The 16790-nt window shown below is 39.8% G+C and overlaps 1 protein-coding gene across 2 annotated transcripts in view; it reads left to right on the top strand.

Annotated features, from left to right (window-relative positions):
- SLC24A3 (solute carrier family 24 member 3) overlaps window positions 1–11111 on the top strand; it is a 217894-nt gene extending 206783 nt beyond the window's left edge. The window contains exons 16-17 of one of the 2 annotated variants that reach the window (XM_070746994.1): window positions 8065–8130; window positions 9041–11111. In XM_070746994.1, the coding sequence (XP_070603095.1) occupies window positions 8065–8130; window positions 9041–9190 (216 nt within the window). In that variant the 3' untranslated portion in view covers window positions 9191–11111. The remainder of the gene's footprint in view (window positions 1–8064; window positions 8131–9040) is intronic. The other variant, XM_070746993.1, reaches the window with a different exon arrangement.
- The last annotated feature ends 5679 nt before the right edge of the window (window positions 11112–16790 follow it).

Here is a 16790-nt window from a genome sequence, read left to right on the forward strand (position 1 = left end):
TGGAGAGAGAATGGGAGTGGAACCTGTGAAGCTGTGCATTCTGTGGTGTTGCAAACAGAGCTCAACCCTGGGCACTGGTGATGAGTGCAATTCTGGCCCTGGGCTCAGGTTGCTGCTACTAAATGCCAGGTCGGTGGTAAATAAAGCTCTCCTCATCCAGGATTTGATCCTAGATGAGGAGGCCGACCTGGCATGTGTAACTGAAACCTGGCTGGGCCCAGAGGGAGGAGTTCCTCTCTCTGAAATTTGCCCAGCTGGGTTTCAGATATAGCATCAACCTCGACCCCAAGGAAGGTGGGGAGGAGTGGCTATTATAGCCAGGGAGAGCCTTTGCCTACGTAGACTCATTGCTCCAGAGATTGTGGGTTGCTAGTCCCTCTTGGTGAAGTTGGACTTAGGGGTTCAGGTGGGCTTGTTTCTCACGTACCTGCCTCCCAGCTGCGTGTCAAAAGCCCTGCCTGTGCTACTCGAGGAGGTAGCCGGGTTGGCGGTGGGGTTCCCCAGACTTATTGTCTTGGGGGACTTTAACCTGCCGTCACTCGGCAAAATCTCTGGACTGGCACAGGAGTTCATGGCCACCATGACAGCCATGGACGTGACTCAAGTAATACAGGGTCTGACTCACGAGGGGGACACGCACCCGACATGGTACAGTGATACCTTGTCTTACAAACTTAATTGGTTCCGGGACAAGGTTCTTAAGGTGAAAAGTTTGTAAGACGAAAGAATGTTTCCCATAGGAATCAATGGAAAAGCGATTAATGCGGGCAAGCCCAAAATTCACCCCTTTTGCCAGCCAAAGCGCCCGTTTTTGCGCTGCTGAGATTCCCCTGAGGTTCCCCTCCATAGGAAACCCCACCTCTGGACTTCTGTGTTTTTGCGATGCTGCAGGGGAATCCCAGCATCGCAAAAACAAGTGCTTCGCTGTCAACGGAAGTCCAGAGGTGGGGTTTCCCATGAAGAGGAGCCTCAGGTTGAATCCCAGCAGCACAAAAACGGGTGCTTCGCTGGCAACAGAAGTCTGGAGGCGGGTCATCCCAGTGACGGCGGTGGGTTTGTAAGGTGAAAATAGTTTGTAAGAAGAGGCAAAAAAATCTTAAACCCCGGGTTTGTATCTCGAAAAGTTTGTATGATGAGGCGTTTGTAAGATGAGGTATCACTGTATTCCTCTCTGAGCAATTGAGTAATGGTCTGAGACTAAGGGGCTTAGAAGTGTTGCCTTTGTCATGGTCGGACCATTTTCTACTACGGCTTGACTTCCTGGCTCCAATCCTTCCCCGCAGGGAGATGGAACTGATTAAGTTGTTCCGCCCCAGACGCCTGATGGACCCAGAGGGCTTTCAGAAGGCACTTGGGGTTATTCCAGATGCACTCATCCATAGTTCAGTAGAGTCTCTTGCTGAGGCCTTGAACAAGGCTGCAGCGGAGGCTCTTGACCAGATTGCGCCGTTGCGACCTCTCTGCGGCACTAGGCCCCATAGAGCCCCATGGTTCAACGAGGAGTTCCAGGAGTTGAAATGCCAGAAGAGACATCTAGAGAAGCGATGGAGGAAGAGTAAGTCTGAATCTGATCGAACACTTGTAAGATCTTTTATTAAGACTTACAAAGTGGCGCTAAAGGCGGCAAGATGCGCATAGAGCCTTCTCTGTGGCGGCACCGGCTCTCTGGAACCAACTCCCCCCAGAGATTAGAACTGCCCCTACTCTCCCTGCCTTCCGTAAACTCCTTAAAACCCACCTCTGCCGTCAGGCATGGGGGAACTGAAACACCTCCCCCGGGCATGTTTAATTTATGCATGGTATGTTTGTGTGTGCGTCTGTTAGTTTATGGGGTTCTTTTAAAGCTTGTATAAATTTTAAAGTTTTCTGATTATTTATGATTTGTTCTATTCTGTTGTGAGCCGCCCCGAGTTTTCGGAGAGGGGCGGCATACAAATCTAAATAATAAATAAAAAATAAATAAATATCATGCCGCCTTGATTGCATCAGCGGAATCCCGCCCAGCCACTCTGTTTAGGGTGACCTGCTCCCTACTTAACCAGGGGGGAGTTGGGGAGCCCTTACAGAGTACTGCCGAGGATTTTAACATGTTTTTCGCTGATAAAATCACTCAGATCTGGGCGGACCTCGACACCAATTGGATAACAGAGTCGACTGACAATGAGTCAGTCGAGGTGACTGGGGCCCGTACTTGTCCACCTGTCTGGGAAGAGTTTGATCTGGTGACACCTGATGAAGTGGACAAGGCCATTGGAGCTGTGAGTTCCGCCACCTGCTTACTGGATCCCTGTCCCTCCTGGCTGGTCTCTGCCAGAAGGGAGGTGACACAGAGCTGGGTCCAGAAGATTGTCAACACTTCTTTGGGGATCTCTACAAGGAGGCACTTGTGCGCCCCCTCCTCAAGAAGCCTTCCTCGGACCCAGCCATTCTTAATAACTATCAGCCAGTCTCCAACCTTCCCTTTATGGGGAAGGTTGTTGAGAAGGTGGTGGCACTCCAACTCCAACAGTCCTTGGAAGAAGCTGATTATCTAGGCCCTCAACAGTCAGGATTCAGGCCCGGCTACAGCACAGAAACTGCTTTGGTCGCGTTGATGGATGATCTCTGGTGGGCCCTGGACAGAGGTTTATCCTCTGTCCTGGTGCTTCTTGACCTCTCAGCGGCTTTCGATACCATCGACCATGGTATCCTTCTGCGTCGGCTGGAGCGCACTGTTCTTCAGTGGTTGTCCTCCTATGTCTCTGGTCGATCACAGTCAGTGTTAGTGGGGAGTCAGAGGTCGACCTCTGGGCCTGATGCTGGCACTGTATATTGATGTTGGACTGACTCCACAAATAACTGAGGAGCTAGAATGACACCCAGCTCTGGCAATTGTTCAGTAAAAATGGGGTCAGTCACAGAAGTCGCCACTTGTCCAGAAGAAGGGTTGGGTTGCGTTGGGTAGACCCACTGCATTTCTGGCCTTATATAATATATAAAAGATTTCAGGAGAGCCAGGGGATAAAGTCCCACGATCACCAGTTGTTCTGGCAACAGACCCTCATCTTCATATAACACTGTCTCATCACACCCACCCTCCTCCAAGTGAGGAGCTGGACTACCCCCATTGGAAGACTCAGAGGAATCACCAAGTGGGAGCAGAAAACTGATTAGGCAGTTGAACGGTAGCTTTTTGATGTGGCCAGGCCATTTGTTGAAATCCTGCCATGCACTGTTGAACAGTGGCTGCAATGATCATCTGAATGTTAGAATGATCAAGAGCTGTGGAAGGGCCAGGCTGCGCTACTGTTAACTGGATTCCCACAATAATAGAAATAGAATCCACTACTGGGACGTTTTGAACTAAAGGAAGAAGGCTGATGAACAAAAGCTCTTAAAGTTGCAGTCAGGCCCACCCAATATTCTAAAGCCCCTCTTTGAGGTCTAGTACAAGCACTGATACGACCTCGCTTTTTCCGTCAATAGCCACTAACGTGGCGAGCACTGAGACCGAAGATTTTTATGTGTCCTCCCTCTTATCTCTTGTTATTTTGATGGCAATAGGTAAGAGAATGAAGGAGAACTCAATATATTGAACTCTGGAATATTGAAGCTAGCAGTCAGAATAGAGAGAACCACGTCTAACCTTGTGGAGGATTGAGTCTAAACTGGGAATATATCCAAGATGGTGCATGGAACTACAATGGAATTTGATTGACAGACTCAGTCCTCAAATGTGATTGGACAAGGACAACCATAACTGAATGCTAGCTCCAACTTCTACGGAGAAGGCATGAACAGTGCAGATTGAGCAGGCTACTCAGAAGAAGAATACCCCATCCATCTTTAAAAGGTATACCTGGATAATAAGACTTAAGCAGACTTAAGCGAGAGCAATCATGGGCTTCCCTAGGTATGCCCATGTCTCATCAACACTCCGTCGCCTGCACTGGCTGCCGGTCAGTTTCCGGTCACAGATGGCATCGGACCAGAATACTTACAAGACTGCCTTCTGCCGCACGAATCCCAGCAGCCGATTAGGTCCCACAGAGTTGGCCTTCTCTGGGTCCCGTCGACTAAACAATGCCAGTTGGCAGGGCCCAGGCGAAGAGCCTTCTCTGTGGCGGCCCCGGCCCTCTGGAATCAACTCCCTCCAGAGATTAGAACAGCCCCCACCCTCCTCGCCTTCCGTAAAATGCTGAAGACTCACCTCTGTCGCCAGGCATGGGGATGATTACCTCCGCCCTTCGTTGTGTTTTCTGACCTCTGTTGTATGATTAGCTGGGTTGAATGTGCACAATTGTGTAGTTGGTGATTTTATGACACTGATTATGTTATATTAACATTTTTTATTGACTTTTTAAATTTTATTATTAGATTTGTAATGTATTGTATTATTGCTAAGTTGTGAGCCACCCCGAGTCTTCGGAGAGGGGCGGCATACAAATCTAATAAATTATTATTAATAATTGTTTATGGAAAGGGCACTTGGGCATGTGCGATAGCACACGCCCACACTCTTTCGGCACCCAAGGGTAAGAAGGTTTGCCATCATTGTTATAGGTTCTTGTGTGTAACCATACAGCAAAGTCTGGGCTGTAAGCTAAATTGAGTGTAAGCTTAATTGAAGGAAGCCGTGGGAAGTATTAGCTTGTTTATCTGAGTGAAAGTCAGTTTCCCTTCCAAAATGAACCATGGACAGTTAACAGTTCCTTAGCCTCCTTCTTGAATGCACAAGAGGCTTTGATCTAATCTTGATTGCATACACAACCAGGCATGTTTGCATTCTTCAGGACATAACAGCATTTGTGCAGTATCCATTTGAAGTAATGAACAAAGTCATATTGTGTTAGTTGAGGCAAAAAGTAGTTGATCAACAAAGTGCAGACGAAATGAGCTCCAAGTCCTGGCCGAGTGCAGATGTTTTTCCCATCATCAGGATAAAGGGCATTCCCTACAGACTCCACCCCTACTCCCCACAAAGAATGTCTGCCAGTTTCTCAGAACTGAAAGCAAAGGCTGGAATTTAGCATAGTCCCTCTGCTTTGCAAGGAGAAGGTCCCGGGACGAACTCAGTCTTAAATCCTGGAAAATTCCTGGCACTGAACTGGATCAGCCCATGGTTAGACTAGGCTGCTTCCTATATGAGACTTTCCTTGAAAAAGGTGTACTTGTAACCTTTCTAATTATAGAAGTTGATATTAACAAAGAAAATACAATATAATCTTCAGATATTTGTACTATGTATCTGTTATGAAATGTGACATTAAGTAATATAAATACCTATCTCAAAACGGACAGATGTATTGTCGAAGATACACGTGCAAATTATATTCACATCCCACAGGGTAATTTTGTTTAGTCTGTAGCAATGCTTCAGATGCCAGGTTTAAATTGCAATTTCTTGTGAACTATGGTCAACCACCCTTTTCTTTAGGTGTTGCCACTTGATTGTGAAGTGCAATCTAACAAGCTTACAGTAGAAGGATTTTGTTTTAAAAGTTATTTTTAAAAGTTATTTTTACATTCTCCCAAAGAAAATCTCATCTAGTGCTAATCTAGTGTGAAATGCTGAAAATTTAGCATAGTTTTCTGTGTAATTACAGTTTCCAGCAGGAAATCTGGAATGCTTATGTAATGCATGCCAAATTGGCAATGGGGGTGATACAGTTTAGCCAAATGCAAGCTGAAGGCAACACTGTACTGTAATCTGTATCAAATGAATCTAAGTTAGCCTGGGAAAAGGTAGCACCAATCTTAATGCAAGCTGAATGAAGAAGCTAGACAAATATCCGATTGGAAGCAAAACAAATTAAATACAGAAATAAAGGATGACTTTGCATAGCCTAGCTAGAAGCAGTCACACAGAAGGGTAACTCAATAAACTGGGTAGGTAGATGTATATAGATGTTCTATATGAGCTTGGCAATGATTACCTTACATTCATACACAGCATCTTATTATGAAACCAGCCTAGTTTTGACTAGACTAGACTAGACTAGTTACAGACTTAGAGTTACAGAAACACTACCATTTCAGACAAATGTTTGTCCAATCTTTTCTTTAAAACTTGCAGTATTGGAGCATTCACAACTTCTGGAGGCAAGTTATTCCACTGATTAATAGTTCTAACTGTCAGGAAATTTCTCCCTACTTCTAAGTTGCTTCTCTCCTTGATTAGTTTCCACCCATTGCTTCTTGTCCCGCCCTCAGGTGCTTTGGAGAATAGCTTGACTCCCTCTTCTTTGTGGCAACCCCTGAGATATCGGAACACTGCTATCATGTCCTTCTTTTCATTAAACTAGACATACCCAATTCCAGCAACTCAGTATTGGGTTGCTACCGGTATGGATGAGGATGACCCACTGGTAGCGAAAGTTGCACTGCGTACGCAGCTTCTGTTCCCCTGCTTGCGCGTGTGCATCCCAGCGTGTTTTTGCTTCTGCACACGTACAGGAAGCAAAATCTCGTGAGGGGACGAGTGCGAGAGAGATTTTGGCGGTTTTTTGCTTCTGCACATGACTGCAGGACGCTGCCAATTGTCATAAGTCCGAGTCAGTTGCTAAATGCTCAGATTACAGTCACAAGATCAAAGGGATGCTATGATGATTCCAAGGGTTAGGCCTGGATATAAGTCACTTTTTCAATGTCATTGTAACTTCAAATAGTCACTAAATGAATGGTCATTAAGTAAGGTATTCAGTAAGGACAACTAGCTATCTTTTAACTTGTCATTTGCTGTACATGGGAAATTATAGCAAGGAGAAAACCCTAAAGTTGCAGATTAGAATCCATTTCTTTAAGCCATTGAGTTGGATAGGTTGGACACATTTGGCATGATATTAAGCTCTTTGGACTTTCTTTTTCTGCCCTAGGTATCATGAATCCCATCATGAGATAATGAGAAGTCAAAGATTCACATGTTTCAGATAAACTATAAGTTTCCTTTTCTGACTGGCTTTATAATCCTCTCCTCTCTCTCAAATATGAGGAACTGAATGTCCTTTCAGAATGAGGTTTTGGGTGTTTTTTTTACAGATTTCTCTGTAAGCAAAATACAACAAAGAGAAAATGCAACTGCTCAGTGTAAGAACAGCTGTTGCCTTCAGCATTTAAATCACAGAAGAAAAGACCTGAACTGAAGCAAGGGACATCTTAAAAAATAGAACTCTGTTCTGTATAAGAGCAACTCTTGCCGTTAGCAATTAAGCAGGCTTTGAACATGACAAACTGTTTTAGAGAAAAGCCCTCGATTTCATTCTTTCTGAAAATACTACTGAAATCCCAGAACACACTGTGCTTTCTGGTACTTCATGTCTAAGCAATTTCAAATATGTCTTTGTAAGTGCTAGCTAGAGCAATACACACATTAGTCACCCATACTTTATTCATAAAATGTGAGCTTTGCAAAATAGGAAGCACAACCAAACTTACTTTCCTGAACGATTATAGAATCTTGCAAATCTGAAAGTATATCAATAGATGACTTGGGCTGATCCTGCTGGTAGAGCCCAACAATACTACTCCAAATGCAGTACAGTATTCCCTCGCTTTTTGCGGGGGATGCGTTCTGAGACCGCCTGCGAAAGTCAAATTTCCGCAAAGTAGAGATGCGGAAGTAAATACACTATTTTTTGCTATGAACAGTATCACAAGCCTTCCCTTAACACTTTAAGCCCCTAAATTGCAATTTTACATTCCCTTAGCAGCCATTCAAATTATTACTCACCATGTTTATTTATTAAAGTTTATTGAAAAAAATATTTATTAAAGGCAGACAAAAGTTTGGCGATGACATATGATGTCATCGGGTGGGAAAAACCGTGGTATAGGGAAAACACCCACGAAGTATTTTTTAATTAATATTTTTGAAAAACCGTGGTATAGACTTTTCGTGAAGTTCGAACCTGCGAAAATCGAGGGAACACTGTATTCAGTTTGATCCTAAAGATGTGGAATAACAGACTTGCTTAATACTGTATACAGTTCTGACAGCCAGTTTCCTTTTACATAGAACCTATAGTGATAATTCATTGAAAATAATGTGAATAATAGAACTCTTAACATATCTTACTAATGTTTCAGATTCGATTGAATAGTCGTGGACTTATCTATTCTGTGGGCTTGTTGCTGGCCTCAGTTTTTGTCACAGTAAGTATATCATTCTTTATTTAAAAAAAAGAAAGAATTGTAGGCATATTGGCCATGGAGGGAGGGCGGGAATCCAGAGAGGCAATATTTATTTATTTATTTATTTATTTATTTATTTACTTATTTATTTTTGATTTGATTTGATTTGATTTGATTTGATTTGATTTGTATGTCACCCCTCTCCGCAGACTCGGGGCGTCTAACAACAGTGATAAAAAACAGCATGTAACAATCCAATACTAAACAACTAAAAAAACCCTTATTATAAAACCAAACATACATACAAACATACCATGCGTAAATTGTAAGGCCTAGGGGGAAGGGAATATCTCAGTTCCCCCATGCCTGACAGCAGAGGTGGGTTTTAAGAAGCTTACAAAAGGCAAGGAGGGTGGGGACAATTCTAATCTCTGGGGGGAGTTGGTTCCAAAGAGCCGGGGCTGCCACAGAGAAGGCTCTTCCCCTGGGTCCCGCCAAACGACATTGTTTACTTGACGGGACCCGGAGAAGGCCCACTCTGTGGGACCTAACTGGTCGCTGGGATTTGTGCAGCAGATACCTGCGGCTGATCTTCAAACTGCATCAGTATCAGCTCTCAGGTTTAAATGGAAGGCAAAAGAGGATTCAGACCTGCAAACTGGATTTTATCAGATTGTACCAAGGATAAACTGAACAGTTTCTTAAGTCAGTGTGGTTGAAAAGCATAATATGCAATATAATAAATCTGTTGGATTGTTCACATAAGAAACTCTTTGTCAAGGAACTTAGGCCAGATTGTTGTACTTGGAAGGGGAAATGCTGCTTGTTCATAAGAGAGATTAATGGAGAGAAGATTATTCACATTGGTTCATAGATATGGGAGACCAGCTGTAGATTTATATAGAAGTAACAGCTTTCTTTTTATTTCTAGGTGTTTGGCGTTCATTTGAACAAGTGGAAGTTAGATAAGAAGCTGGGGTTTGTGTGCCTTTCCCTCTATGGAATCTTCTTGTGTTTCTCCATCATGACAGAATTTAATGTCTTCACTTTTGTAAATTTGCCTATGTGCAGAGATCATTGATCCTGTGGACAGTCTGTTGAGAGGCAACTTCCTTCTGTACCAGTGCAATATGAAAATGGTTGGCATTTCCAAGCAGTATGAGGTTCCCTATGAAGGCTGTGAAGTTCAGTGGGACCTCTTCTTATCTTGGCTTAGTCTCTTTCTAAGCCATCTTTTCACACATACAAATGCTCACCTGGAAACCACCTATATTGATGTGAAGATTTACAAATTCAGACAGTCTGATGGGCAAACTAACTTTTACCTGGCTCTGAGCCAGAGAAAACGAACCATTACAGGTTTATTTTAAGTTATTTGATGGAAGACTAATTTATGAATTGAGACTATAGCTAAGATACAAAGAAGAGAGTACATTGCATTGACTGCTTTTGGAGAAAAACGAGAGGAATTTATTTTATTATTCTTTCCTAAGAAAGTTTCCTTGCAGCTTATCTACTTTGCAGAATATTACATCTCATTGGATGATTCTGATGTCATAAACAGCGCTGCGAGAGCTGAATTCCAGGTACTTATTAACAAGAATGGATCTGTACTTTTCAGAAGTAGTATACAATGACTTCCTTATGGGAAGTAATGTATCCCAGGAAGAGATTTGGGAGGAATCTTAACTGAATTCAGACTGTAGAGATGAACCTGCTGCCATTTTATTCTTAACAGCAGAATGTGATCACTAGGTTGTTTAGAATATTTCCAAGCAATAGTTTTAGGCCTATCGGCCCCGGCAGACTCATGAAGTGAAGTCCTGGTTTTTAACTTGATTATTGCCAAGAAAACTACATGGATATATCCATGAGGTCACCAGGAGCCAAATGTGACTCAAATGAGATTTAACACTTTTTTTTCCTTTTAATTTAAAATACAATGCCTGGCCTAATCTGTTATGGGTTCTCGGTGTTTATTGAGACTATTTCTTTAGCACTTTTAGATTGAAAAGTACTTTATGACCTCCCTTTCCTCTTTATCCTGGCAACAGTTTGTTAAGGTAAGCACTAATAATATTCCTGTATCTTAAAAATATAGTGCAGTTGAAAAAGTTTGTATCCCCCGCACATATCAACTTCAGGATTATGTTAAGATTTGAACCAAAATTGTTTTGATACAAAACAAAATCCAGATACGTATTGGATCATCAAACCATCTATTAATGTATGAAGACTGGAGAAGAGGAAATGGATGTATTAGTTGAGAAGGCAATATAAGTACACGGCACATGTTTTAAAATAATTAGTTGAAAACACTGGTTTGTTTAAAAAAAAGCATATTTTGCACATATATTATTGCTGATGTTATCATTTGCTCTTCTGCAAACGATACACTGGACTTGGGTGGGCATATTACTGTTTTACTTTTGTCTCCCACTGGGTGGTTGGCTTATGCAAATCCTATTTTAGGGATTTTTGTTGGTAGATTCTTCCTGCTATTTACCACAAAATTGCATAGGACTTGTTTTTAATTTTCATGAACCCTGGACAGAGAGGATTAGATTTTGACAAATTGATAAAGCTATGGTACAGTTCCCATTCAGTATTCCTTTGACTCTGCTGTCTTTAATGTGATTTGCTCTATTCACTCTGGAAATCCTGAAGACACCTCAGCTTCCATGTAGACCTCATCCACCCCCCATTACATTTTCAGTGATAAGAGCAGCATTCCTCATTGTTCCAGTGACATTTAGGCCTGGACTATATGTATGTATATGCTTTGTTTTACTCTGGTTTTATAAGAAAGAATCTTTAGCTAGGCAAGGAAGATTTTATTTACATAACCTACAAAGGTCATTCTTAACAGAAAAACAGCAAGCTGATGCCTGGGTGTAAACACACCTTTCAACCTACCCAAAAATTTATATTTTAATGCTTCCTTATTTGAAATGAGTTTCTTTTTGGAATCAGTAGTATGAAATAAAATGTCCTGATCTGCACTCTCCCTTCCTCATAGTACCTTGCTTTTTCGTATGACTTCCATAGTTGAATTTCCCCTTGATCTAGTTAGGGTCATTCACATACGTGGCTAATTTGTGGTCAGTCAGATGGAATAAATGTACAACTTACAGTAGTTTAACCAATAAAAAGTTTGCTCTTTCTGCACCTCTCCCTCACACATACACACGAACACAATTTGCCAATTGCTCACTTGTGCTCATTTTTAGTGTTTTCAATTCTATGTCAGACAAATGCAATAAGATTGTCACAACTTATATTCTTACACTAATTTAATGTTATAATGTATTCTGAGGCAATTCTGAATTTTCTATCTCTTTATTAATTAACTACTGAGCATCTAGCATGGCAAGAGCCATTTTGATGCATTGTTGAATGCATAGGAGTAAAAATCTATGGGTGGGTGATGGGCTCTGGCAATTTCCTAGGCGCAAAAGCCAGTGGGTGACCTAAGGCCATTCATTTTCTCTCAGCCCTAGGAAGAGAGTAATGAGAAACCACTTTTAAAATGTCAAGGGAAAAAACTTTGAAAAGGGTGTTTTTATTTATTTGGATTTTATACTCTGAAGACAAATTATGACTTTTAACTTAGGACAATCAATTATTTCACAAAGGGATATAACAGGATTTTAAGCTTTAAATTCAAAATAAATTCTTACAAAGGCATGAAATGCAGAAATAAATAATGACAATGACTGTCTTTTCAGAGATTTTTGTCCACTGATACAGATTTTTTTAAAATTAAAGATTTCTAAAATCTTTAGATTCTTATAATGTATTACTTTTACCATCCACCATGCTTTCTTCATTGTGTTTTTAATTAAATAACTTTGGTCACTCAATATATTTCCTTTGATCAAACCATTTTAGCATCTAGAAACTTTAAAAAAAACATTATCATCACTTCCTCTTGATTGTATAATAGATTGTATATAGAAATCCATTTCACATCAACCATATGATAAGGATGGGTTGCTCCCATTGTCAGTGCAACACAATTTATTGGTGAGACTTATACTGCTTTGGTCTTGACCAGTCCTAAATGATCCCCTTGGAATTTTCTATCACTCCCTGAAAACACAGAAAAATTGTTTTTGAAACAAAAAGGAACAGAATAAATGGAGAACCTGGAATGTCACATACATAACAATTCTTTGGAGGTAAAAATAGTTTGTGGTCTTGTGCAGTATGGCTACTAAATATCTGGGCAGTGCATCACTGTCTTTTGTGGAATGTGAATAATCCCAGTCTAAAGTTCTATTTTTGAATAAATGGAACACGTGTTCATCTCTGCAACTTTCCCTTCAACTCAATAATAATGATTACTCAAAGAACAGAATAATATTTAAAGACAAATATTAAATTGAGAGTTTGCCCAAATTCTAACAATAGATAAAAAGGCTGGTGGGTATTGCCTATTCTCTCCTTTTCCCAGCCTGGCATACCCCATTAGCCCACCTTCTCTCTATCTTCTCAATGCCTCCATTGCCTCCCATCCCTCAGTTATCATTGCCAAAGACCTTACACAACACACTGTGTCATCTCAGCACTTTTCTTCCTTTGGTCATTGCACTCAAGTCCTAATACTATACATGGCCCTGGCTGTCACCCGGATCTTTTCAGTACTTTCCTTTCACTCTCAGCCACATAGCACATTCCAAGTCCTTTATTTTAAAGTTAAACCATGAAAGAATCATCCCACCTAAGCCGGGAATGGTTTTATTTCATTTACAATTCAGTTTCTGATTTAATACCAACTTCCCTAGGAAAAAAAGATTGTGTTAGTTTCCCCTTAAAACTTTACCTAAAAGAAATAAAAACAGCTGTTTCTTTTCCTCTATGTAAATTTGTTAGCAACCTATAATAAAAACATATTATCCACTAGTACTTCTTTCTCTGCCTTCATTATTGATAATTAGGAACTTAATAAAAATATTAAGGCATTTTTGAGAGTCATGTTGGAGATGATATCAATTTATGTGATAATGTAATTTTTTAACAATATAAAGCAATAAAAGATGCGACTAGAAGATACTGTTTAAAACATAGTTTTAATTAGTTCAGGCTTTTCCATTATAAAAGTGAAAATGTTACAGTTTTGCAAATAGCAACTCTGCTCCAAGTTAAGTGACATTTTTATTTTATTTTTTTATACATAAAATAAATAGAATTGTAACATTTTCATTTTAAAATGCATTTCTTTTTGCTATAGGTTTAAAGTATGTATTGTATGTTGCAAATTGATCTAATCTCATTTTAGGCATTGATGTTTTACAAGAATAGTGTAAATTGCCTTGTTTTGTATAACCATGATAAAATAATTTTTCCAGAGCACACTGGATTCAATAAAATCTGCCTCCTGGCATCTAAGATGTTATCCCCTTGATCTATTTTTCAGTACATGCCCTCTTCTTCCTTTTGTTCAAGGATGTGATGGTATCAAAGGCTGCTGAGCTGTGCAAGGGGACCACACATTCTGTGGGGATCCCAATATAGATTCCTGCATCAAAATAATCGATCTCTATCCTATGTCCCAGCCATTTTGTAATAGGTCCAGATAAGTTGAATTCTGGAGTTAATGATAGACTGAATAAATGTTCTTTAAGTAAATTAAAATTAAAATTAGTGCTTTTATGCCTATAAGAATTTAGGAATGGGAAAGAAATTAAGAATGTTTATGAGTCCTAAAGCAATTTGCCCATAATTCATTTACTCCTATCTGCAGCAATAGCAGCACATCCTAAAGCCAGAGCTGAAAACAATATTTGTCCTAACCCCAGGATCCTTGATGACAAGCAGTTTCAAGTGATTTCCCCTCTTGGATCATAATTATATATAATTTAAAGACCATGCAATAATGATTATGACAACTCATATGATGTTTCATATTAATTGATGGATAACAAGAAATCCCCCCACCCCAAAAATTAAGTAAGAAGAAGGACTAGATGTAAATCCTCCCTGCTTGCATTTATATCATTTGTCTCAGTGATCTGGTTGCTCTTAAATGAGTAAGGAATAAACATTTGGAATGTTAGATTGGGATTACGCATTGTAGTCTCATCTCTACAAAATGTGAAATCTTTACATCCATTGTACAGAAAGGATTATTTGGATTGGAAATGAAAGGGAATTTAAAGCAGGAATAGGAACAGAACAGTACAGAACAGATTTCTGGCATGGGAAGACAGCTGAATTGATGAATTATTTAAAAAAAACCAATTCGATTGATTTCTTTAAAAAATAAAGAAAAACCAAAGGGAGAAAAGAGACAATTGCATAATATTATCAGATTTTCCTCCTTAAAGTCTAGATTTAAAACAGTTAATCAAAAAAACACAAATCTACCAGTTCTGAATAATAGTATTTGTTAGAAAGAAGGTTAATGTTACAATATATGTATCCCAGACAGATGATATGTTTAAGAAATGTAGGGCAACAAAAATATTGTTAGTTACCTGCCACCTTTCTGATTAAAACAAGGGTGTCAAACTCAAGATCTGGGGGGCTGATCTGGCCCACAGGGTGATTAGATATGGCCTGTGGGGCTGCCCTGGAAGCAGCCCTTCCGAGCTCCATTTTTGCTGGCAGAGGGTTGCAGGAAACCATTGCAGCTAAAAATGGAGCTCGGGAGTCCGTTTTCGCTGGCAGAGCACTCAGCCCGCCACAGGCGCCCTCAACACGAGTGATGTCAATTTGGCCATGCCCACCCTGGCCACAGGCACTCCACCCATCCCCCAAGGTCCAACATAACCTTAATGTGGCCCTCAATGAAATTGAGTTTGTTACCCCTGGCTTAAAAGAATAAAATCCTGACTATAGGTGGCACCTCTGTTTTGATTGCTGTCATTCCTATCAGCATGAGTGAAATCTGGTAAACAGTTGCTCAATTCATACTGATTTGCATATATATTTTATCTCCCAGCCTATTATCAGAAGATGACAGAGATATTATATTAGGGGAAAGTTGGGCATGAATCATTCTTCTCTCTAAACACCCCTTATTCTGATTATATTTTAATGAGATAACTACACAAGCAATAAAAATATGCTGACTTGTCCTTCTTGTTTGGTCTTAAGCAGAAAGCTTGAACTAGCCTAGATATTTCCCCTACTTGTACTACATCACAAATTACATATGGAAGTCCCCTCTTTTTCAAATACACTTTGCTATATAATATAATAACATGGATAGAAATGCTGTTTTAGGAACAGGTCACAATTCTTGTAGGTCTGCCTTTGGAATTCTCGGAGTCCGTATATTTTAAAGTGGTTGAGGCTGGCAAATACTGATCTAAATCACATATCTTTATTATTTTGTCAAGCATGATCTCTGATTAAAGATTGGAATGAACAAGCAGGTAATATTTTTCAAGTTTGAGAAAGGGAGAAGCAGTAGGGATTCACATTTGTTTAAGTGTGAGATAGAAAAAAGAAACTGAAGATAAAAATAAGTCTTCCACATGTTTCTATGATATAATAACACAAGAAATAGGCATATATTTTTCATATAAAATCAATCACTAAAGGTGTATGCATCAACAGTCTCAGGAATTAGAGCAGAATTAGAGACAATTCCCCAAGGAACTCTTTTTTCAGTTCATCCTTGACAAATGCTAAAAGGAAATATGAATTTAAATATTTTAATATATTCATATGCTTCCGTTTCAGGCAATTCTGTTGGAAATAAAGCCCTACAATCACACAACAAAATCATTAAAACTACTTAACTACTTTTCTTTGTCTGAAACATTGGGGATTTTACCAAATACTTATTTATCAAATAACAGTGTGATACTAAGCAATAATTGTATCTTGTACTTGGCCAGTCAAACTTCCTATCAAAATTACACAGCTCTAATATACCTACCTAGTTAGCTAGCTACCTGTGTGTGTGTGTGTGTGTGTGTGTGTGTGTGTGTGTGCGTGTGCTGCTCAAAAAAATAAAGGGAACACTCAAAGAACACATCCTAGATCTGAATAAATGAAATATTCTCATTGAATACTTCGTTCTGTACAAAGTTGAATGTGCACCACAGCATGTAAAATTGATTGTCAATCAGAGTTGCTTCCTAAGTGGACAGTTTGATTTCACAGAAGTTTGATTTACTTGGAGTTATATTGTGTTGTTTAAGTGTTCCCTTTATTTTTTGAGCAGTGTATATATATGTATGTATGTATGTATGTATGTATGTATGTATGTATGTATGTATGTATCACATGTTTTTGCTGAATTTTTAAAATTAAGGGAGACTAGGATAGCACTATTTCGGCCTTGTTCTTGCCTCATCAGCTAGCCATACCCTTACTGGGAATTGATCCTGTAGCTTCTGCCTTTTAAGGCAGAAAATTAACCTCTAGGCCACAGGATCTGATCCCTTCAGCTTTGTACCAGGGAGGAGCTATATGTTTTTTCTGTCAGATCACCCTGGTATATTATATACGTATCTTATATATGTGTACACACACACAAATGCACCAGAGAAGTATCACATTTGTATAATTGCTTTAGACTGAATATTAAAGGAAAAATCACAGGACTGTAGTTAAGAGGGAAGAACTATTTTTGAAGCATAATATATGTAGCAGAAAAAGAAAATCAAATCTTGAGGTGGTGCAAAGTTGAATCCATTTAAGGCTGAAGGTATGAGGTACAATTT

This window comes from Erythrolamprus reginae, chromosome 3 (genome assembly GCF_031021105.1).
Source record: "Erythrolamprus reginae isolate rEryReg1 chromosome 3, rEryReg1.hap1, whole genome shotgun sequence".
NCBI classification, from domain to species: Eukaryota; Metazoa; Chordata; class Lepidosauria; order Squamata; family Dipsadidae; genus Erythrolamprus; species Erythrolamprus reginae.